Source organism: Xenopus tropicalis, chromosome 5, assembly GCF_000004195.4.
Source record: "Xenopus tropicalis strain Nigerian chromosome 5, UCB_Xtro_10.0, whole genome shotgun sequence".
In the NCBI taxonomy this organism is placed as follows: Eukaryota; Metazoa; Chordata; class Amphibia; order Anura; family Pipidae; genus Xenopus; species Xenopus tropicalis.
This window is the reverse complement of record NC_030681.2, coordinates 15,188,882-15,212,678: the sequence shown is the minus strand read 5'-3', so window position 1 is coordinate 15,212,678 and position 23,797 is coordinate 15,188,882. Positions and strand designations below refer to the sequence as shown.

The 23,797-nt window shown below is 38.7% G+C and overlaps 1 protein-coding gene across 3 annotated transcripts in view; it reads right to left on the bottom strand.

Annotated features, from left to right (window-relative positions):
• ubr2 (ubiquitin protein ligase E3 component n-recognin 2) overlaps positions 1-23,797 on the bottom strand; it is a 61,394-nt gene that overhangs the window by 30,098 nt on the left and 7,499 nt on the right. For 2 of the 3 annotated variants that reach the window (XM_031902908.1, XM_002934690.5), the window contains exons 3-19: positions 20,042-20,120; positions 19,459-19,569; positions 18,672-18,802; positions 17,732-17,870; positions 17,564-17,626; positions 16,663-16,783; positions 15,863-15,970; positions 14,355-14,443; positions 12,159-12,257; positions 7,892-8,055; positions 5,835-5,934; positions 5,106-5,234; positions 4,232-4,415; positions 3,455-3,516; positions 2,461-2,571; positions 1,685-1,750; positions 57-179 (exon numbers count right to left, since the gene is read on the bottom strand). In XM_031902908.1, coding sequence (XP_031758768.1) covers positions 57-179; positions 1,685-1,750; positions 2,461-2,571; positions 3,455-3,516; positions 4,232-4,415; positions 5,106-5,234; positions 5,835-5,934; positions 7,892-8,055; positions 12,159-12,257; positions 14,355-14,443; positions 15,863-15,970; positions 16,663-16,783; positions 17,564-17,626; positions 17,732-17,870; positions 18,672-18,802; positions 19,459-19,569; positions 20,042-20,120 — 1,879 coding nt within the window. Of the gene's footprint in view, positions 1-56; positions 180-1,684; positions 1,751-2,460; positions 2,572-3,454; positions 3,517-4,231; positions 4,416-5,105; positions 5,235-5,834; positions 5,935-7,891; positions 8,056-12,158; positions 12,258-12,324; positions 12,424-14,354; positions 14,444-15,862; positions 15,971-16,662; positions 16,784-17,563; positions 17,627-17,731; positions 17,871-18,671; positions 18,803-19,458; positions 19,570-20,041; positions 20,121-23,797 lie in introns of all 3 variants that reach the window. The other variant, XM_031902909.1, reaches the window with a different exon arrangement.

The window sequence follows — 23,797 nt, the reverse complement described above, 5'->3', positions numbered from 1 at the left end:
TCACAGATACGAGTAACCTTATACATTCCCCACACAATGAATGCAATAGAAGTTACCTTATTTGTGTGTTCTTTCCGGAATCTCTTGCCGTAATCTGGAGTGCTAAAAATCTGATACAGTTCGAAACGACTGAGCACAATCATTAGAAAGTGGTTTGGATCCATCATAGACGCTCCAGCCTACAGGAACACACAATGCTACATTTCAAAAAGGATATTTCAATCATTATTTTTATTACCCTCTTTAAAATGAAATGAAAATCAGAAACTAATAGGGTCAGCCCCACCCTCTTTTTAATCACTAATACTGATTTATACAAACCCTCATTATCACATTTTTGTCTCACATAGAACACTAATGTTTCTACTTGGGTAACACCCATACGGCAAGATAAAGGGGCAAGATCCTGAGACCCAGCCCTGCTAAAAGACATGCTAAGACCCCAGGCAAGAGACAAATGTATATTCTCCTTTTAAATCACAAACAAAGTATGAATCCCTTTTAATGTGCACAATAAATCAACAATTCTTCTGGCCTCATTTGCAAACATTCAGTAATAATATAATATTCAGTAATGCCCCTCCCCCTAAAATGTCTAGTATGTATGTATGTATGTATGTATGTATGATGACACTAAATTGTGCAAAACTATAAGTTCCATGCAGGATGCTGCCGCTTTGCAGAGCGATTTGACAAAATTAGATAACTGGGCAGCAAACTGGAAAATGAGGTTCAATGTTGATAAGTGCAAAGTTATGCACTTTGGTAGAAATAATATAAACGCAAACTATCTACTGAATGGTAGTGTGTTGGGGGCATCCTTAATGGAGAAGGATCTAGGGGTTTTTGTTGATAACAAGTTGTCTAATGCCAGGCAGGGTCATTCTGTGGCTACTAAAGCAAATAAAGTGCTGTCTTGTATAAAAAAGGGCATTGACTCAAGGGATGAGAACATAATTTTGCCCCTTTATAGGTCCCTGGTAAGGCCTCACCTTGAGTATGCAGTGCAGTTTTGGGCTCCAGTCCTTAAGAAGGATATTAATGAGCTGGAGAGAGTGCAGAGACTGCAACTAAACTGGTTAAGGGGATGGAAGATTTAAACTATGAGGTGAGACTGTCGAGGTTGGGGTTGTTTTCTCTGGAAAAGAGGCGCTTGCGAGGGGACATGATTACTCTGTACAAGTACATTAGAGGGGATTATAGGCAGATGGGGGGGGTTCTTTTTTCCCATAAAAACAATCAACGCACCAGAGGTCACCCCTTTAGATTAGAGGAAAGGAGTTTCCATTTGAAGCAGCGTAGGTGGTTTTTCACGGTGAGGGCAGTGAGGTTATGGAATGCCCTTCCTAGTGAGGTGGTAATGGCAGATTCTGTTAATGCCTTTAAGAGGGGCCTGGATGAGTTCTTGATCAATCAGAATATCCAAGGCTATTGTGATACTAATATCTACAGTTAGTACTAGTGGTTGTATTTATAGTTTATGTATGTGAGTGTATAGATTGGTAGGTGTGGGTTAGGTGTGCTGGGTTTACTTGGATGGGTTGAACTTGATGGACACAGGTCTTTTTTCAACCCTATGTAACTATGTAACTATGTAACTATGTATGATGACTGCACGTCGCTCTGTACAGACAGCCTCTATACATCTAGCCTATTTCTGCATAATAAAGTCAAAATGTGTTACCTGAAGCATGACAATATCTTTGTCAAACATCTCTTTTCTACATTTTACATTGTGATAGTAATAAATCTGTGAAGGAAAGAAAAACAACAAGGATTAAACCATAACAACATTGCTTGAGTTTAACAGACGGGGTATATCTAAAAGGTTCATGACGCAATTACACATAATTTCAGAAGCCCAGTATTTAAAGTGGCATTATACACAAAAGCTCAATAAAACATAGCCTAGACGTGTTAAATCACATCAAGCACTTGTGTAGCAGCCACAACCTCTGATGAAGTTCCCAGAAGGGAATGAAATACATTAGGCTATAAGGGTATTATCTTGTCTGTACCGATTCTCTTGGAGAGAACAAAGCTGGAATAAAATGGTTGCTTTTTCTTTAAATTTGTATTACCTTCTGGGATTACTGCGGAGGAATCCATGTTACCAGTGCTCGACTAGCCTTGCCGCCATCCAACACTACATATGCAGTCCTACAGTGAGGTGAGCCTGCTAAATCTTCATTCTCGCTTGTTCTTTATACTCTAATTAATAATCAACTACTATACCAGATACATAGAAATGCACACAGCTGTTTTATAATTTTCAACGACCCCTTAGCTTAGCCAAGACTACACTGCGCATGTGCGGTGTCATTGACACTTAAAAGATTGCCTAACAAGATCCAAGAAGGGAAGCTGCAGTAGACAATTCTAAAACACAGTATATAAAGTACAGTTTTTTATCTTTTGTAGGCTTTAAATCTTATAGAAACATGAAACAAATTCCTTTACCTGATTCACTAATGAAAAGCCATTTCTTCTCCACATTCCGGCATGTACTTGTGCACATAACACCAAACTGCGGAGAGGATGCTCAATCAGCATCGGTGGGCTCAGTTCACTCTGTATGAATGACACAAGCCACAATTCAATCAACAGACACAGCAGCAAAAATCGCACATTTAAATACAGGTAAAAGAACAACAATATTGTGCGTAACAATATTCCTACTTTCTAAAGAAAAGCAACCAGCTAGTGAAATGTCAGAGACAAAGTACAGGTATGGGATCCATTATTGAGATATCTGTTATCCAGAAAGCTCCAAATTACAGGAAGGCCATCTCCCATAGGATCAATTTCAATCAAATAATTTAATTTTTTAAAGTTATTATCCTTTTTCTCTTTAACAATAAAACAGTAACTTAGTACCAGCTAAGATAGCATTAATTCTTATTGGAAGCAAAACAATCCTGTTGGGTTTATTTTTTATAATTTGTACAGAAAGATCCTCTTTCCTGAAAACCCCAGGTCCCAAGCATTCTGCATAACAGGTCCCATTTGTATGCTACTTTCTATAATAATCAAGGTTTACTTCTGCTGGAACTCACCATATTATACAGAACAGGCAAATTTTGGCCAGTTTTAGTTTGTTGGGTAATCTGTCTTTTCCCACCTCCATGTGGGTTATTCTCTTGCCCCCCCCCCCCAGACCCCCAAAAATATACTCTGCCCCAGATCATAAATATATCTGAAGCCAATGGCCATAAAAATAAATGGCTAGCGAGCTGGGCATAAAAAAGATCAGCGATGTATGAAACCAGTGGAGGAAGATACTTCAATCAAAATCAGAAATTTGATCATAAAAAAATATGGACATATGGAAATAAGGGTATAGCATTAAAAACAAATAATGTTTATGTTGTGGCTATAGTTGTCTTGTCTAGGCACTTTACACAATAATTGTCATCATAAATACAAATCACCAATACGCTAAAAGCATACTCACGAAGGGAAGCTGCTCTGGAAACTTGTAAGCTACTTCGCTTTTACTCAGCAAGGCATGTAGCCCTAGAGATCAAAAGAGAAAGAAAAACAGTAATATACACACGTTACATGGTTATACCTGGTTTAACATTTTTAGTGCCATGCCAGACAAGGAGATTAGTCACCCTGCGATTAACCTCTTCAGGCAACTAATCCCCTCTGAACCCTTTCCCACCGGCAATTATGTAAATCGCTGATGGGAAAACATACGAATCGCCTGGTTTTTATGAAGTCTTTTGAAGTTTACCTGCGAGGCAATTTTGGACAACTTCAGAAAGCCAAAGCGACTCTTATATTTTCCCTCTAGCGATTTACATTATTGGTGGTGGGAAAGCATTTGGAGGAGTTAATATAAAAGAGGGTTAACTGGTCCCTTACAGTGTGTGTGAATGGGATAGAGCCATTAGATTGTAAGCTCCAATAGTTTAGGGACTTTGTAAATGATGTATGATTTCTGTAAAGAGCTACAGAAAATGTTGGGGCTATATAAAGAATAAATAATAATAATAAAATGTCTAGAGGGTTATAGGCCTTATACTTACATTACCTTGGGATGGTATTATTGCAATGTAATTAGATATTAGAGAAAAGTAACAGCAGAGAACTCATATAAATGTCAGAACTAATATATACAAGAGGGAAAAATATTCAGTTAATGTGGCCCATTTTAACTCATTCTTGGGCTTGTTTGTCATTGGGTGAAAACACAAACTTCCCAAAATGAACATTATTTGCTTACCTGCAAGCAAACGTGAAACAGGCAGGTGAATGCTGACTTTCTCCTGAGAAACACAGTATCTTATAGTCTCTACTGAATGCCCCGATATACTAAGAGTAATAGGTTGCTCCCCATCAGTAAAACCACTGTGGCACTGCATCAGGACAATAAGGCACTTCTTGTATGCTTCAATTAGGACGTGTTCCTATAAAACAGAATGGAGACATAAGACCACCCAGTATACCCCAGCATACCGTCCCCCCCATGATGATGGGGACTGCTCCTAAAAACCACCCAAAGTGAAAAAAATAGCTTTGAAGAAAAACCTAAGGCAGAAATAATTTTAGAGTCCTCCAAATGCCCCACCCCTTTATAATGAAGTGAGTCTGCACACCTAAGTAAAAAAAGTTTAGCAAAGTGATTTTTATAGGTTTGAAAATTAATGGATGTTCTTAAAAGCAACATTTTATAAACCAGCAAGAAACTACTGCTCATTTCGCCACCCAGGTGGTGTGCAAAGTTGGGTTTAGAATCTGGGTCAGTGCTCAGATCACAAAATAGGCACCTATCCAGACCTGCAAGAAGACCACAGTCAGATATCAGTCAAGATATCAGTCAGAGGCCGTCAATTAATGCCACAAAGGGACCAATATCCTGCCAATTTGGATAAAGGTGGCCGGGTCTGCCTATAATACTGGTCTGTGTAATGCCAGGTTCAGACCACTAAGACAACAATTAAGACACTCCTTCTCCATGTATAACTCTCTCTGTGTACTAATACATATATTTATATATACACACATATATTAATACTCACTAACAAAGAGATGTAAGGGATCTATTGTCCTGAAAAGGTTGAAGTAAAAGTATTCGGTAAATTATAACGACAACTTACATCACAGGAACACCAGTCTTGAATCATTGAAATGATGTGAGTTAGTTTCATCTGCAAAGTGAAAGCTGCCTCCCACTCTGGCTCCATCTCAATATGCTGGCCAACCTGGCGTGTAATTGGGTCCATCCCCTGAAAGGCAAATGTGTATGTATGAGTGATCCTCACTTTAAATGATCTGTAACCAACAAAAGCCGATCTCAGACAGCTACAGGAAGGTACGAGGGGAACTGAATAAGGGGGGAAAAGCCACTGTGCACTTTGACTCTGTCAGTTTTTCTTATTAATTAATAAGCAAGCATTCGAGAATGCAAGTTTATTTGAATTAGAAAAACAATCTCAAATTCAACTTGAAAATTCATATATAAGTCCATAACTGTACACACACATACACAGTTATATATTTATACATCACACCCCGAAAAGTTATGAACCCAGCAACCACAGGACTTAAAAAATATACAAAAATCCTTTTGTATAAACTTTGCTCACATACAGATCACTGGGAACAGGATGCCCAAAAAACGTCAGCGCACGTAGATCCCAGTGCTCCGTATGTGCGCTAAATGGTTGCACATGTTTGATCCTTGGGGGGGGTGAAGGGGGGGCGGGAAATTTATTACAAAACCAGCGCTGAGTGCTGGGTTCATATTTTCTATATATTTATATATATGCTGCAAATCCATAATTCTGTGGTCAGAGTATATACATCAGTTATAATGCACAACACACCTGCATGCATTTTAGCAATTCAAGGAAGGCTTCAAACCCCTCTAGGAATTTGCAACGTAGGCCATCTGTCCACTCAAATGGCTTGCTTATTAGCACATACCTGCAATATAAACACTGATTTATAACTCATCAGACCCTTACACAGAAAAACAGTAAGTATGCAGTTCTAGCTCATGACTATGACTATGATATAAATGTTAAAAGCTGTAACTCGTTAAACTATCATAGCTAACAAATTATATAGTCGAGAAGTAGAGCATCTACATAAAAATTATATATATTAAACAATAAACTTACTGGTTCTCTTAAAGGGGAATTAAACCCTAAAACTGAATATGGCTTAAAATGCCACATTTTATATACTGAACTTACTGCACCAGCCTAAAGTATTAGCATCTCAATAGCAGCAATGATCCAGGACTTAAAACTTGTCACACTGGATCACCATCTTGGAAAGTGTCTGCAAAACTCAGTGGGCTCTGAGCGGCTGATGAGAAGCTGAGCTTAGGGGTCCTCAGAAATAATCAAGCAGAAAATTAAGTTAATCTGTCATAAAGGGTGATGTTACAGGGCTGATTATTAATTTCTGATGCTAACTGCAATGGTTTCTGAGCTGCCATGTAGTAATTATCTATATTAATTACTAATCAGCCTTATATTGTGTATATTCTATATATACAGTATATTGTGAGTGGACCCCTAAGCTCAGGTAAGTGACAGCAGCATAGAGAATGTGCAGGAAATCAGCAGAAAAGAAGATGGGGGGCTAGTGGGGCATCTTTGGGGGCATAGATCTTCCCTGCTAAAGGTCTGTTGGTGCCTTGGGCTGGTACAGAAGGCCAAAAGACAATGCACAACATTTTTTTTAATCTTTAGTTAGGATTTAGTTCTCCTTTAACCTCTTTTGAAGATGACCCAAACTGACCCAATAAATGGTATTATAATTACCTATCTCCTGTTGCCCTACACTAGTAAAAATTGTGTATTTGCTTCATAAAGACTACTATAGTTTGTATTAGCAAGCTGGTGTGTAGCCACAGAGCAGTAATTTAGGGCTCTGGCACATGGGGAGATTTGTCACAGGCGACTAAACTCCTTCGTGTGCCAGAGCCCTTAAGCTAAAAGAAGAAAAACAGGTTTACATAGCAGATAACATATTCCTACACAGGAAGATAAACAGGTATCAAATCTTAAGGTGGCCATACACGTGGCGATCTGACGATGTTTCGTACGACCATCGGTCGCACAAAACATCGTAAGATCCGCCACACACCATTCAGGGCTGAATCGGCAGGTAAGGAGGTAGAAACAATAGGATTTCTACCTCCTTCTGCCGATTCAGATCTGAAGGGAGAATTTTGGTCAGGCGCCTTCTGTGGCGCCTGATCAAAATTTTCCAACTGGTCTGATCGGCGAGTCGTCCGATATCAGCAGGTTCCTGCGATATCGGTCGACTCGCCGACATACCATACACGCACCGATTATCGTACGAAACGAGGTTTCGTACGATAATATCGGTGCGTGTATGGCCACCTTTATAAAGCTTCCAGACTCAAAATCTTTCCTATGCACAATGAAACATCGAACTGGGATCGACACATTCAAACTTTAAAATAAAAATTTGCTTTTGATGTTACTGGTCCTTTAACAGGAATCACAGAGGCCCTCTCTGAATAGGATCGGGACCCATTACTTGATGAAGGGGACAACAAATACCAACATGCTAAGAAAGACCCAGTTTTGGAGTCAGGGGCTTGTTGGGCCATGTATGGAGCCCTCCATTGGAAATATGGCGTTACAAACCACAAACACATTTTTATAAGCTTAGGCTGTTTCATTGTACAGAGAGACTCGTGGCCCAGATGCAGATAAAGCTCTCCAAGTATTTTCTATGAATAGTAAACCCACAATATGATAGTAAACCCACAATATGATAGTAAACCCACAATATGATAGTAAACCCATAATATAAAATTAACTGGACAGCACTGATCTAGCTCTACCCTCTCACACACTGCACCCTGAAGCTGTACTTTTCATATTTATAAGTCACTCACTTCAGATCCATAATGAGGCTCTGGACTCTCCTAAACTTGAAAGCTTGTAGAGCAGTATATCGTTCAAACTGAAATCTGCCCTGAATATCCCGTGTTCTCAAGTGGTCCATGAATGTCTTTATTACGGTTGCCATCATATTCTCTTCCGTGATCAGCATTCGAGCCTAGGGCACAACAGAATTAACTATTGTTGCGTCTACTATAAACAGTTTAAGATTTTTTTAACTAAGGAAATCCAAGGACTGGCATTTAGTTTTGGTAAAATCTCTCCAATTACAAAGCCACAGCATCCTGAAAATACAGAACCAACCGCTTATGGAGTACTTTAGGCAGTCAGGTTGCTGCATGCTTGATTTCTATAGCATACAAAGCAACAACTTAACTTCTGGTTCTCCTTGGGCAGTCAGGTCTTTATTTTCAGCACCAAAAACACAATGTTGACTACTATACATGTTAAAACTCCAGAAATTGGGTCCTGGAGATGGCTCGCCATTCTAAATTTTCATACCATATTTAAAACTTAAAAAGCAATAACAGTAATGATGACATGCGACAGGTCTTCCCAACTGGAAGTGCAAGTCAGACAGGTATGAATGGCAAGGGCAAAACAGCACAGTGGGTTGACTAGTTAGATAAGTTGGCTTTTCCACATCAGCTGATCACCCACTAACCATGCTGAACGCAGTCATCAGTCAACCCAGCCTGTTGTAATTACATTGTACTGAAACACGCACACAGTGTATGTTGATGGTGGTACATGCTGTACTTTTATGTAAGATCACCCATTTCTATCTTTTTTTCCCCATTCACTTATTTTTTTTTCTGTTATTTGACAACAAACAAGACAGGACAGCTAATGTTGTGTAATAGTCATGTGTTCCTATACAGCTAGGTTTTTATAGGGCACGGCAACCCAAAAAGTAAATGTTTGCCTAATAAAAGAAAACATAATTTTAAGCAAATTTGCAATATGCATTTATAGTTTTTAGTGATCTAAAAGTTATTTTAATTGTAATTGTTTTCAGTTGAAAACAGCATTAACTCAACTCCTGGTTTTGGCTTATTAAACCAGTGTTTTTCAACCTTTTTTGGGCAAAGGCACACTTGTTTCATGAAAAAAATCACGAGGCACACCACCATTAGAAAATGTTAAAAAATTTAACTCTGTGCCCAGCAGCAGTGCCCCCCTAGTACATTGGTGCCCAGCAGCAGTGCCCCCTAGTACATTGGTGCCAAGAGCAGTGCCCCCCTAGTACATTGGTGCCAAGAGCAGTGCCCCCCTAGTACATTGGTGCCAAGAGCAGTGCCCCCCTAGTACATTGGTGCCCTGCCTACGGCACACCAGGCAACATCTCGCGCAGTGGTTGAAAAACGCTGTATTAAACAATGTTGCATACGTCTCCTTCTAAAAATACAGGTCTCTTAATCAGCTGGTTTGTTTTACATTGTTTCAAAAGTTAGTGCCACTAGGGCAGAGGAAAGAAAGGGGAAAACATTGCTTTTAATTGCAATTACATATACAAAATAACTTAAAAACCATAATCAATGTACATTGAAAAGTTGCTGTTTTCCTTTACTGTGAAAAACTTTATTTTTTAGTTAACAGCGATTCTGAGCACATTGCTTACATTAATGCATACAAACACAAAATTCAGGCCCAATGAACATTAAAGGAGACATAGCCTATAAAAATTAAAAATTAAGAATGTACCAGAGAATTATACTCTTCTAGATATAGAAGGAATGTGCTTAAAAAAAGTTGTATTTCAGACTGATTTATTGAGAAATTCCACCAAAACTCCACTAGTCCCGCCCATCAGTTCCACTTCCTGCTGGCTGAATTCTCTGGATGAGCTGAGGAGCCAGCAGCCCTCCGTACACTGCACTATAAGATAGGAACCAATCAGCAGCTAGGCTGACCTGATAGGGAACTGAAGCCTGTCTGTGCTTGTGTGAGTGCAGGGCTGTGATTGGCTCTCCCCCTCCTACTGTGCTTCTGGCAGGGACCGTTAGGACACGCCCATTTCAAACTGGACAGAGAAGTGATAGGATCTATAGGGAGCTCCAATAAAGGGGCCATTTTTACAGATAGGATTCATTTTTAGTGAAACCAGCACCTTATATTATTCATAATTGCCTACAAAATTAGGGTTTTCCCATTTTTCCTATATGTCCCCTTTAACTACATCAATTTTTGTTACACTGTCAATTTAGATTCCAAATTTTTTTTTTCTTATTTTCTTATTTGGTTGGGTGATTAGAAGACAAATTTCACTTTTGAAAACAAGGTGTCCCTTAATGGTGTGTGCACAGTCTGTTATGGTTATTAACAAGTGTTGGCTGGATATTAACTTTATAGGTCTTTAAACAGACTTTAAGCTTTATCAGAAAGGTCGTGTAAATACACACTTACAGTAATGATAGATAGAGTCATCTATCAAAAAAAACACAGGATTTCTAGTCTCTTTTCTTGTAAACATTATGTTCCAGTGTCTGACTTCCTCTATCAGCAACATCTTTAATTGCTGGGGCCAGATTCTGCCCTCCCCCTCCCTTAGGAATGTGTGATCTCAGCTATGAAGGCTAGAGACTGCAGGAAGGAAGCTGCCTAAAATGGCAGATTCTATCTTAAGCAAAAGGAGAAAGCGTCTAAAACCGTTTACTCAGGTATAAATATATATTTTGTTCTAGGTGGCACTAATGTGGCAAATCTATTGGCAGTAAAATGTCAAAATGACTTTACTTCTCCTTTAATAAAGTATGAGCATCTTGCAGGCTTGTGTATAGGTGTAAAGTATCTCAAGTGAAGGCATGGTGTGTACCTTATAGGACTGAGTACAGACTGCCATGGATACTTATAAGTAAAGGCATGGTGTGTACCTTATAGGACTGAGTACAGACTGCCATGGATACTTATAAGTAAAGGCATGGTGTGTACCTTATAGGACTGAGTACAGACTGCCATGGATACTTACAAGTAAAGGCATGGTTTGTACCTTATAGGACTGAGTACAGACTGCCATGGATACTTATAAGTAAAGGCATGGTGTGTACCTTATAGGACTGAGTACAGACTGCCATGGATACTTACAAGTAAAGGCATTGTGTGTACCTTATAGGACTGAGTACAGACTGCCATGGATATTTACAAGTAAAGGCATGGTTTATACCTTATAGGACTGAGTACAGACTGCCATGGATACTTACAAATAAAGGCATGGTGTGTACCTTATAGGTCTGAGTACAGACTGCCATGGACACTTACAAGTAAATGCAAGGCGTGTACCTTATAGGACTGAGTACAGACTGCCATGGACACTTACAAGTAAATGCAAGGCGTGTACCTTATAGGACTGAGTACAGACTGCCATGGACACTTACAAGTAAATGCATGGTGTGTACCTTATAGGACTGAGTACAGACTGCCATGGACACTTACAAGTAAATGCAAGGCGTGTACCTTATAGGACTGAGTACAGACTGCCATGGATACTTACAAGTAAATGCAAGGCATGTACCTTATAGGACTGAGTACAGACTGCCATGGACACTTACAAGTAAATGCAAGGCATGTACCTTATAGGACTGAGTACAGACTGCCATGGACACTTACAAGTAAATGCAAGGCATGTACCTTATAGGACTGAGTACAGACTGCCATGGACACTTACAAGTAAAGGCATGGTGTGTACCTTATAGGACTGAGTACAGACTGCCATGGACACTTACAAGTAAATGCAAGGCATGTACCTTATAGGACTGAGTACAGACTGCCATGGACACTTACAAGTAAAGGCATGGCGTGTACCTTATAGGACTGAGTACAGACTGCCATGGATTCTTACAAGTAAAGGCATGGTGTGTACCTTATAGGACTGAGTACAGACTGCCATGGATTCTTACAAATAAAGGCATGGTGTGTACCTTATAGGTCTGAGTACAGACTGCCATGGATACTTACAAGTAAATGCAAGGCATGTACCTTATAGGACTGAGTACAGACTGCCATGGACACTTACAAGTAAAGGCATGGCGTGTACCTTATAGGACTGAGTACAGACTGCCATGGATTCTTACAAGTAAAGGCATGGTGTGTACCTTATAGGACTGAGTACAGACTGCCATGGATTCTTACAAATAAAGGCATGGTGTGTACCTTATAGGTCTGAGTACAGATTGCCATGGATACTTACAAGTGTAGGTAAAGTGCATACTTTACAGGACTGAGTACAGTCTTCCATGAACACAGTCTCTCACGGATACTTACAAGTGAAGGCACTGTGAATATCTGTACCGAAAGGTCAGTGATAGAGAATTCCCTGTCGTGGTCGTCTTTCACATAATCATTCTGCAATCGCTCATAGTTCTAATAAGAGGACGGTAAGAAAGACAAGGAATGGCATCTATCAGTTCAAACACAAGCATTTACTCACCAGAGTGGGTACAGTGAAGAGCTGAACAGACAGAGCAGCCACCGATACTGCTCGATCGTGATCATCCTCCATAAAATCTCTCTGCAACTGCTGGTAATTCTAGACAAAAGGGTGGGAAATTCACCTCTAATCCACACTGGTCTTGAATGTGATTCTTAAACCCTCTAATGATATTGTTAGGTGCTGTTACTCATGTCTATAGTGCTCAAAAACAGACCAATAAAGCTCCAAACACCCAATGCATTTGTTCTGACCTGTATCCTGTACAGCTGTTCCCATGAGCTATTTGTAGAAAAGGGAACTTATGATTAATTAGACCAGTAACAACTTAAATTAAGTCAGTCTTCTGTGAAAAGGTATTCAATGGCTTGCCAAAGCTAAAAATATTAAACCATCTCAATATATTTCCAGGAACCAAAAAAAAACAAAAAACATTTTGCAATTAGTTTAGGGCTGCAAAAGAAGCTTATATGGCTTATTTTGACTATGTATTTGGTTGCACCACGTCTTAAATCACTATAGTTTTATTGCGTTTAACATTTCCTTTCCCTTACAATTGCAGTTTTATTAAGGCTGCCATATTGGATGTCATGGGGTCAAGGAGTTGTTAGTAAAGCCTGGCATGTGAACAACATTCAAGCCTACAGTCCTACAAGGAGTGAAGACAAAGAATTCCAGGGCTAAGAAGCTATAGGGGCTACTGAGCTTGCAAAGGAACTTACTATGCCTTTGGAAATTTTTTAAAATCATTGTGACACTTATGAAAAATACTATTTTGTGTAATTAAAGAAATTGTAATTCTCAGCAGCTTTTCAAAATACTTCATTTCCACAACACAACATACATTTTGTGATTAAAGGAGAAGGAAAGGTTGAAATGATCCGGAAACCCGTTATCCAGAAAATTCTGAAATACAGGAAAGGCATCTCCCATAGACTGCCATAATTCAGATTTCCTTTTTTCTCTGTAATAATAAAACAGTACCTTGTACTTGATCCTGAGATATAATTAATCCTTATTGATGGCAAAAAAATCCTATTGGGTTTATGTTGGGTTTATTTATTTATACTTAAAGTATGGAGATCCAAAATACAGACCCTTTATGTGGAAAACCCCAGGTCCCAAGCATTCTGGATAACCGGTCCCATATCTGTATTTAATTTACTTACCCAGTACCCTGGGCCGGGCAGTTTTCTGCTAACAGGAGCACTGGCCCAGGTTCTTCTCAGCGAGCACCATGGAGTGATCATCTTTCTGTTCTTGCATGGGTACCCATGTTCAGTTAAGTAAAAAGCTAAACTTTAAAAAGAAAAAGCTGCTTTTCCACTTTACCACATTTGCATAGCCTCTATGGTAGTGAAGAAAGACGACATAGAGGATTGCTTTGTGGTGCTCGCTCAGAAAAACCCCCGCCCAGGGCAGTTTTCTACCAACAGAAGCACTAGCCTGGGGGTATCAGGTAAGTAAATAAAATCACTGGGGGGCACCCCCTTGAGATTTCACCTTTCCTTCTCCTTTAAAGAAAGAAAATGATGACAGAAGTATACAATGGACTGTGTGAATGGTAGACTTGGATGGAGAAAGCAGACTAAATCAATATTGTTTCAATGGTGCATATAGTCAGAATGAGAAGTGGATCAGCAAGGAAAAGATAAAAAACTGCATAATATATCAGTTTAATTTACAAAACAACTTTAAGAATAATTAAATATTTTAATTCATGTATATTGTCTAAAATTACATTTCCTTACACAACAGATTAGTCATAATTTATTCTTTTTTTAAATAGGTTTAAAAGCTATTTAACAGCTCACGATCTCTACATCTTCATGATTACAATTATTTTATGTAATCTGAAAGTTATTTATTACTTTTTATCAACAACATAAACAAGCATATTTGATGTGCAAAACAATTGCTTGGTGAAGAAAATAAAAAAAAAAATCTTAATTCCGGCTTTGTTAACTCATTCCTGGTGTATAGTCAGAATCATGCTATTTACATAAAACACCTTTAAATCTTTAACTTACTTTTGCAAAGCGAATGGCAAAAAGTTTCTTATACTTTAAATCCATTAGCAGACTGCTCATGAAAAGTTGGTGATAGCAGTTTCTAGCACCTAAAAGTAAAAAAAGAGCATGTTTTATCTAGCTTCTAACATGAATATCAATAAAAGGCACCCATGTGCATGGAAACGTTTAGAAACTTAGGGGCAAATTTATCAAAATGTGAGTTTAGAGCTTAATACATAAAAGCTCACCCATGTTCTATTCATTCTTATGCGATTTTTAAAAGCGTATTTATCAACTAGTGAGTTATATTTTTCACCTATTGATAAATACACTTTTAAAAATCCCATAGTAATGAATAGAACGTGGGTGAGTTTTTATGTATTAAGCTCTAAACTCACATTTGGCTAAATCTGCCCCTTAGTGTGAAGATTCTGCAAAACATTACAGAATCACAGGCCAGACAAATGAAATCATAATCATTCATGAATAGGAACTAGAGAAGTAAATGGCTGCAAGAAGGCCACAAATAAGAAGGAAGCATTAATAAAAATCAGGATGAAACAATGGCATATACTATTAGGCAGGAAAATGTTGAGGTCTGCCAGAACATGGGGTATTAATGGCATTAAAAACAGGGACACAGAAGGTAAATTCCATTTAAAGTCCATTTTACAATTCAGTAAAGCCAGTATAGACTTAAGGTGGCCATACACGCACCGATATTATCGTACGAAACCTCGTTTCGTACGATAATCGGTGCGTGTATGGCATGTCGGCGAGTCGACCGATATCGCAGGAAGCTGCCGATATCGGACGACTCGCCGATCGGACAAGTTTGAAAATTTTGATCGGGCGCCATAGAAGGCGCCTGACCAAAATTCTCCCTTCAGAGCTGAATCGGCAGAAGGAGGTAGAAATCCTATTGTTTCTACCTCCTTACCTGCCGATTCAGCCCTGAATGGTGTGTGGCGGATCTTACGATGTTTCGTGCGACCGATGGTCGTACGAAACATCGTCGGATCGCCACGTGTATGGCCACCTTAAGCCCCACACCAAATCAACAGATCAATCTCTCTCTCTCTTTGTTACAGCAACTCACCCAACAGAAAAATTAGGAGGGAGAGGGAATGGTTTCCTTCACGGCAATACTAGCTGGAACTTTGAGAGGAAAGTTCTGGCTTAGTGATGCCAAAGGGCTCAGAGAACATAAAATACTGCATAATGAAAGTCTTGTGGGAAGTGTGTACAGCAGAAATGGAGACTTGACTGAGGTAAACTGACATATAGTCAGGACCAGCAGTGCAGGTAAAAGCAAACTACAACAGATTTTTATTTCTGCAGCAAATACATTTACCTTTAAAGTCATTGAAATTTCTTAATTCATTTAATTTGAAATATTGGTTATAATTAAGTTTTTTAATTAAGTTAATTATCTGCTAATTTGTTTTATATACTTCTGCTGTCAATCCAAGCACAGGTCTGTAGAATTATATGAATGGAGCAAGTGAAGTGATTTATTGTTTTACCTTTCCAAAGTTTTGAATCACACAACATCAGTCTGTCTACAAGCGAAGAGTTTTCCCCCTCTGGACCTTCCTGTAAACCAACCTGGCAGAGGATGCGACGAAGTCCACCTACCAAAAAAGTATTAAAAAAAAAAAAAAAATCACTTATGCTAGATAAACCTGATGGAAAAACAGTACTGATACAGCTTAGCACTGGAAATGAGTTTAAGGAGAACTAAACCCTAAAAACAATTATGGCTAGAGTTGCGTCATGACTTTCATATTCTATACATATATATGCACTATATTGTGAGTTGGTCCCTTAGCACAGGTCAGAGAATGTGCTTTGAATCGGCAGAAAAGAAAATGGAAAGCTACCGAGCCATGGATCACAACTGCTTATGGTTTGTGGTTGGGCTTTTACAAAAGCCTAAAATATAATATGCAGTATTTCTACCCTATTTCTTTATTAACCTTTATTTGTCTCTCAAGGGTTCAGAACAACTTGATGTGGCCATCCTGAGTACTGGTACTGAAAGAACACAAATGTAGAGATCAGTCAAAGGCCCCTTTGCAGGCCCTGCTGAAAAAATACTAACTGGATTTTGATCCCTCCAGGCGGTGGTATAGTCTGGCAAGTAGGGCCAATGTAGCCCCCTGAGAGTGGAGCTTACTTTTATTGTCTTTGCCTGCTAGGTGGCTAAGGCATTTGTTGCCCATGTCTAATAAAATTACCAAGAGAAGAAAGCAGCTGAACATGTCAGCAATCCTGTCCCTAAATGCAAAAAAAAAACAAAACACCACACACAGTAAATATGTACCTGAGGACCCAATAACTTGGCCGAGCCAGCTGATGAGCTTCAACCCAAATGTCTGGTGTGCAACAATAGCAGAATGCATGACCTGCACTTTAAGAGGTTTTGTTTGTCGACTAGTGTTCCTCTGAGGAAAGACAGAATATTAGTAAGTAAATGACCTTCAGGTGACAAAGTGGCAAAAGAAATTGCTTGTTTTTGGTCCCCATAAAACTTAATTATTCTTATCTTATCACCAGCTTGCAAGCAGATACTGGTCATGGGTACTAAAATAGACAATGCTCATCATTTACGGATAACTCGTGTGTTTTAGCAGAGGCAATTCTCTGTATTGTCTATTGCAGGGTATTTTCTGCCATTTAGTAGTCATACTAAGTAGCTCCGTGTGTCTTCACCCTAACACAGTGATCCTCAACCAGTGGCTTGCGAGCAACATGTTGCTCACCAATCCCTTGGATGTTGTTCTCAGTGTCCCAAAACCAGATAGCCGTTTTTGAATTCCTGACTTGGTGGCAAGTTTTGGTTGAATAAAAACAAGATTTCCTACCAAATAAAGCCCCCTGTAAGCTGATAGTGTGCATAGAGGCCCCTAATAGACAATCACAGCCCTTATTTAGCTCCTCCATGAACTTTTATGATGCTTGTGTTGCTCTCCAAGTCTTTTTACAATTGACTGTGGCTCACAAGTAAGAAAGGTTGGGGACCCCTGCCCTAACAGGTGAAGTTAGCCTACAACTGTGTCCTCCCTGGCAACTAACTTGCCTTGCATAGCTCTATCTGAAGTGCTGTTTGGGGCATGTAGGCCTGTTGAGCATATTAAATCATTAAGGAAAGCTCAAGACTCGTTGTTTGTTACACCATGCCAGTTTAAGTTGTCTTTACGAACTTAAAAACAGATGTTTCTCACCACTATGACCGACTTTGCTTGCTCGCAAGACTGAAAGTCCCCATTTCGAACTGATCTCCGCCCCTTAAAAAGGAAATAACATAGTAGGTGAGAAATATAAACACCTTAATTAATATATATTTGCAATCATGCAACTGGCACAAATGCAATAGGAGTTGAGATACTTACATCCCTGTCCACCGTTGTTGCAAAACTGATGGCTTCCTTCTGGCTGCAGCTGACAGCTTTCTGAAGAGTGTATATAACCTGCTCATATGTGTGTACTTCATCATTAAAAAGCATGCAGTAATAGGTATCATCTTTCTTCCTGTAACAAATTGATGCAATTTTTAATAATAAGTGATAGCTATCACACTTTTACCTCTTTTAAAATTATAAAATGCTATAGAACAGTGCCCCCAGTGGACACATTACCATAAAAATGGAAGAATATTGGCTTGTTCGATAAAGTCAAGCAAAAGTAACCTTGTCATATTCTGAAAGAATCTCCATGCACACTATTTGGTTGTAATTATCCATTGTTTAGTATAAGGAGCCTTTTAAAAGGCGTGGTTCACCTTATAGTTAACTAGTATGTTATAGAATGGCCAATTCTAATCAACTTTTCAATTGGTCTTTATTATTTATCGTTTTTGAATTATGCGCCTTCTAACCCTTTGCGGCTTGCAAATGGGGGTCACTGACCCCAGCAGCCAAAAAACTATTGCTCCTTGAGGCTACCGTTTTATTGTTATTGTTACTCCATATAACAAATTTTTCTATATGGGTCCTCTCCTATAAATTTATCAGTCTCTCATTCAAACCAAGTCCTGGTTGCTAAGGTAATTTGGACCCTGTCAACCAGATATCTGTTGAAACTCCAAACTGGAGAGCTGCTGAACAAAAATTGAGATAATTAAAAAACTACAAATAATAAACAAGAACAATTGCAAATTGTCTCAAAATATTACTCTCTGCATCATATTAAAAGTTAACTCAAAGTTTAAAACTCCCTTTTAGGGCAGTCATCAAGTTTAAATGTTTATCCCCTTAGATTCTATGAGCAAGCCAAGCAAGTTTCCATTAATGGAACACCTAACAACTTTTAACTTGGCAGAAAGATACTCACACACACTCTAATCCATCAGGCAGCTCATTCTCCTTCTCCCAGGTCAGAATATCCACTGCGTAGCGAAACATAATGGCAAACATATTATATGCTCTTGCTATCATATCTTCTGACAAATGAATTAGTGGGTCCTGGGGAAAGTATATGATATTATTATTTAAACAAATACATATTAAATAGACAGATACGAGAGCAAAGACATTCTGAGTGACCAAAATAATAAAAAAACACCCTGGTAAAGGTAGCACTTGGGTTTTAGAGTAGGTGGTCCTGGAGTGCAACAGAACATACTAAAGTAGAGAAAACCAAATAATGTTTAGGATAAGTATAAGTGAATAACACCCTTAGGGATTTGGTATCCTTTACCACTTGCACCTAAATGATTGTAAATAGTTTAAAAGCGCTAAAACATTACATAAACTGCTTTACAACACTTATAAACTATGTCTGTGAAGATTCTTATTCATTCAGGTCATGGTATATCTGTAGTAATAAGTCAGATCAACTGGACTTGCTGTGGTTTTCTTAAAGATGTTTCACCAGTCATCCCTCAATTCAGAATCTTCTCAGGATCTTCATAATTCAGAATTGAGAAAGCCAGTGGGATGACTGGCGAAACATCTTTAAGGAAAACACAGCAAGTCCAGCTGATATGACATTACTATGGGGCGGGGGTGTTAGCGTGAGTCTACATGGCTCATTGACAATTACATACAAATAAATGTGAAGTGACCACACTGTAGCACTACATAATGTAATTCACATTATATGTTTAATCATTAAATACCTCTGTCTCACTTTCGGAGATATTCAGTGCATGTTTCTGGCAGTATGGCCCTCCTTTCCATGCTTCAGCATCTCCACAATCACAGAATCCTCCACCCCCTGACGTTGTCATCTGCAATAGATACAGAAAGAAATAGCACCTTGGATCCCCAGTGAGGTGTAGTAACAGTGCAGTCAAGTAACAAGTGATGTGCTCTTCAGTGCATTCTCTTTCTTACAGATTATTTCACAGTCAACTTGGCTATAACACACCAATCTACTATGCACAAAACATTTATCATCCTAACACTACAAAAGCATACAGGAATAAATTGATATTAATGTGGGATAGTTTTGAACAATGCTGTTAGTATCTCTAATTCCTTGACAAAGATAGAAGAAGCAACCTGCAGTAATAGGCAGGACATATCCTGTAGCAAGTACAGAATTCTGTGAATGCTATGAGTATTTAAATCAGTAGGAACCCATGACTTAGCTGTTTACTGAGTATTATTACCTAGGGCCTAGTTCAGTCTTTTAATATGAAAACTTACTATTAATACATCTCTTCTATGAACAAATAAGACACATGACATTAAACGTACCCGATATCGGTGCTCTCTATGAACACTTCCTAAAAAACACTCCATGCATAAAACGCATGTTGGGTCGACTGCACAGTCCCTGGAAAATATAAAAGCATAAAGAAAGGAGACTGAATAAAAAAGCTAAGAAAACATTGGTAGTTATAACACTTTTGCTCTACAGATCTATTAGATTTAGCCAACAGCATATATTTTTATAGACTTAAGTATTGCAGTAGAAAGAATTATTTTCCATGGAACTTCAGAAACAATTGTCATCCAAGCATTTTCCAGCTCTGTCATCCAAGCATTTTCCAGCTTGTCGGGTGGATTTCAACACTCTCATATTTGCGTCCGCTGGTGCATCTGGGGGTCAGGTTTGTATTGCTTGAAAAATGCCTTCAGCCAGTGTTTTTGACCAATCATCGCCTGACCAATGAGTGCAGCGTGATTCCCATAGGAACAAAGAAAGGGCAAATCTCAGAGTTTCGTCACTGAACTGGAAACTGTTCCTGTGACACATGGAACTGTCTCATCTGTTATTACCCTTTTGGTTATTCATTTTCACAACACTTAGGAACAGTTTTGTTAAAACTGTCCAGTTTGCAATACATCAGTTATGAAATCATTAAATGCAATAATTATTTATTAAACTGCTGTTTAAAGAGTTGTAAAAAATGTATCTTTTAATTTAATGCAATGCCTATGAATGGGAAATCACAGCGTCAAAAAATTTAATTCTTAGTGCTTATATAAATCAGTAGTACAGGTATAGGACCCATTATCCAGAATGCTCTGGACCATGGGTACTCCAGATAAGAGGTCTTTCCATAATTTGGATCTCCATACCTTAAGTCTACTAAAGAAATCAATAAACCATTACTCCAATCCAATAGGATTGTTCTGTTTTATTATTACAGAGAAAAAAGAAATATGTTTTAAAAATCTGAATTATTTGATTTAAATGGAGTCTATGAAAGACAGGGTTTCCGTAATTCGGAGCTTTCTGGATAATGGGTTTCCGGATAAGGGATCCCATACCTGTGTCAAGGAAAAACAGCAATAAATATGTTGTTTGCAGTATACCTTAACCATTTTTAACTGATTTCAATTAATTTATTTTTGTAAATTTATATTTTAAGAATGAATTACCGTCAGATACCCCAGTGACAACAGAGTACAACTCTCTAAACTGTTACAACCTGATACATTAGTTGCTGGTGCAATTTTATGTACCTTCTGTAATACTAAATATTGCCCCTTAACAGTGGGGCTTTGCTTTCACACTGAGCCTCTTACAGCTGTAATGTCATATGGCTAATCTGGTCACGTAAAATCAGAGCACTCACCACTCTAATGAAATGCAGCTTTATGGCACCCACTGCAAAGGGGAATGTACAGCTGTTTAAGGGACAGTATTAAGTTAAACCTTTTGAGCTGCCACTGGAGGTGATTTCGGAAACAAAATAAATTGATTGTTAAGACAGTAAAAAAACAAAGTACAAGTATGGGATCCGTTATCTGGAAACCCGTTATCCAGAAAGTTCCGAATTACAGGAAGGTCATCTCCCATAGACTCCATTATAAGCAAATAATTTAAACTTTTAAAAATGATTTCCTTTTTCTCTGTAGTAATAAAACAGTAGCTTGCACTTGATGGGAACTAAGCTATAATTAATCCTTGTTGGAGGCTAAACATTCCCATTGGGCTTATTCAATGTTTAAATTATATTTTAGTAGACTTAAGGTATGGAGATCCAAATTACAGAAAGATCACTTATTCGGAAAACCCCAGGTCCCAAGCATTCTGGATAACAGTCCCATATCTGTAATTAAAAAGGCATTTATCCTGCTTAAATTTATTATGAAGGTAAATTACCCCTTTAAATAGTAGCTGCCAGTGGGCGCCAATCACATCCCACTGGGCTCTACGGCAGAGATGCAAACTAAGAGGGTTGTTACTTCTAATTCCATGGCAGGGTTATTTCATTAACAGCTACTTTTGGCTGGCCATACCCCCCCCCCTCCCCTTTGCTGGCTTCTTGTAAAGGATGTATATGGTATCTATAACTTGCCAGCCTGAGAAAAATGGTATAATCAAGACAGAGAATACATTTGTCCAGCTAAAGGCCTGCAGGCTGGATGTGGCCCTCCAAGAAATTTCCTATGGCCCACAGCATGCGCAAGCCCTCTTTGTATGGCATCATTTGTCACTGCATGTTATTGTATGGCATCATTTGTCATCACATGTTATTGTATGGCATCATGTCATCACGTGATATTACAGATAACTGGCCCACAGCATGGAAAATCTTGGACACTGCAGAAGCAATAGGCAAGACTGAAACTACAAGCTGAGTCTCTAAAACACTAAGACAATCCAGACTAATCAAATAAAGAATGAAATATAGTTCTTAACATTTCTTTTAGACAAAAGGAAAATACAAGAACCGAGGTATAGTCGTCTAACGGAGGTCGTTTACGTGAAACCCTGCTACTATTAAGAATGAGCATGATGACAGGATCTTATGAGAAGCTATTTTGGGAAGCCGCTTGTAGCTTGATGACGGCGAGATTAGGTGAGACAGATAAGTGAGTCATTGTGACAGGAAGTGGTGCTGAACTGTAGCTTCTCGATTCACAGCAGAACTGTAATTGAGGTCAAGCTTACGGCTGGGTTCAAATATCTATTTCCTGTTTGTGAAAACCCAATCTATTTATTGAAAGCCACCATTTCAATTCAAGGAGATAGATAGTCTTCAAGAAATACTCTTCTACGATCAACTGCATCATGGAGTTCCTCCTGCAGACTTTCCGTCGGCTTCTACAGCAGAGACAACATATCTGTATACAAGAACCTCCTGAACAACTATGGACATATTAATACAGAAATGAATGCCGGCAAGAAGTTGCAGCTTAACAAAGTAGTGCAGGAGACACCAAATTATTATTTTTACTTGGCCACGTGTAAATGTGCATCTTTAATAGACAATAAAAAAATACACCTAAAATATTATAGAAGATAATACATTATACACACACATAAAGGTCTGCACTCAAAGCTCATAAACGAAAAATATTTAATCATATATGAAGTCCAAGTTAAAATTAATACAGAATGACCTCTCTCAGGGACCTGTATATCCACAAACAGTGAAAAACTACCTTCTCCACCCTAATAAGCCCAAATAGGCTCCAAAAAGCTTGTCACAGTTAATATGTGTTGAATAAGAGGATAATAAAAGTCACCTTGGAGTTCCAAACCTGTATAAAAGCACTCAGCCTCATGCCTTAAAGTGGTCATGGAACTCGTCGGTGACTTATAATATCATTATATTACAACAGGGGGTACATTATTCACTGAATATACTACACGGCCAAAGTGGACACCTGTCTGTCCAAAATGTCTAATGGCCCTCCCTCTGCAGCAATAATAACCTCTACATTCTGGGAAGGCTTTCCACTAGATGTTCATTACTGGTATATTTGCTTCCATCCATAAGTAAAAGGTTGAGCACTAATATTGGGGATCGGGCCTAGCCTGCAGTCAGCATTCCAGTTCATCCCACAGGAGATTGGTTAGGGTGAGATCCTGGTTCTGTACAGGCCAGTGAAGTTCTTCCGCTCCCATCTATGCAAAAAAATTCTTGCCGCAAAGTAGGAGAACACAGTCCATCAGCAGCTGGAACAAACAATTCTGTATACAGCTTGGTGCAAAATTTGGTTAAATACAAGTAATGTCTTGTCTGAAACATAAATGTCTCCAGAATTGCATGC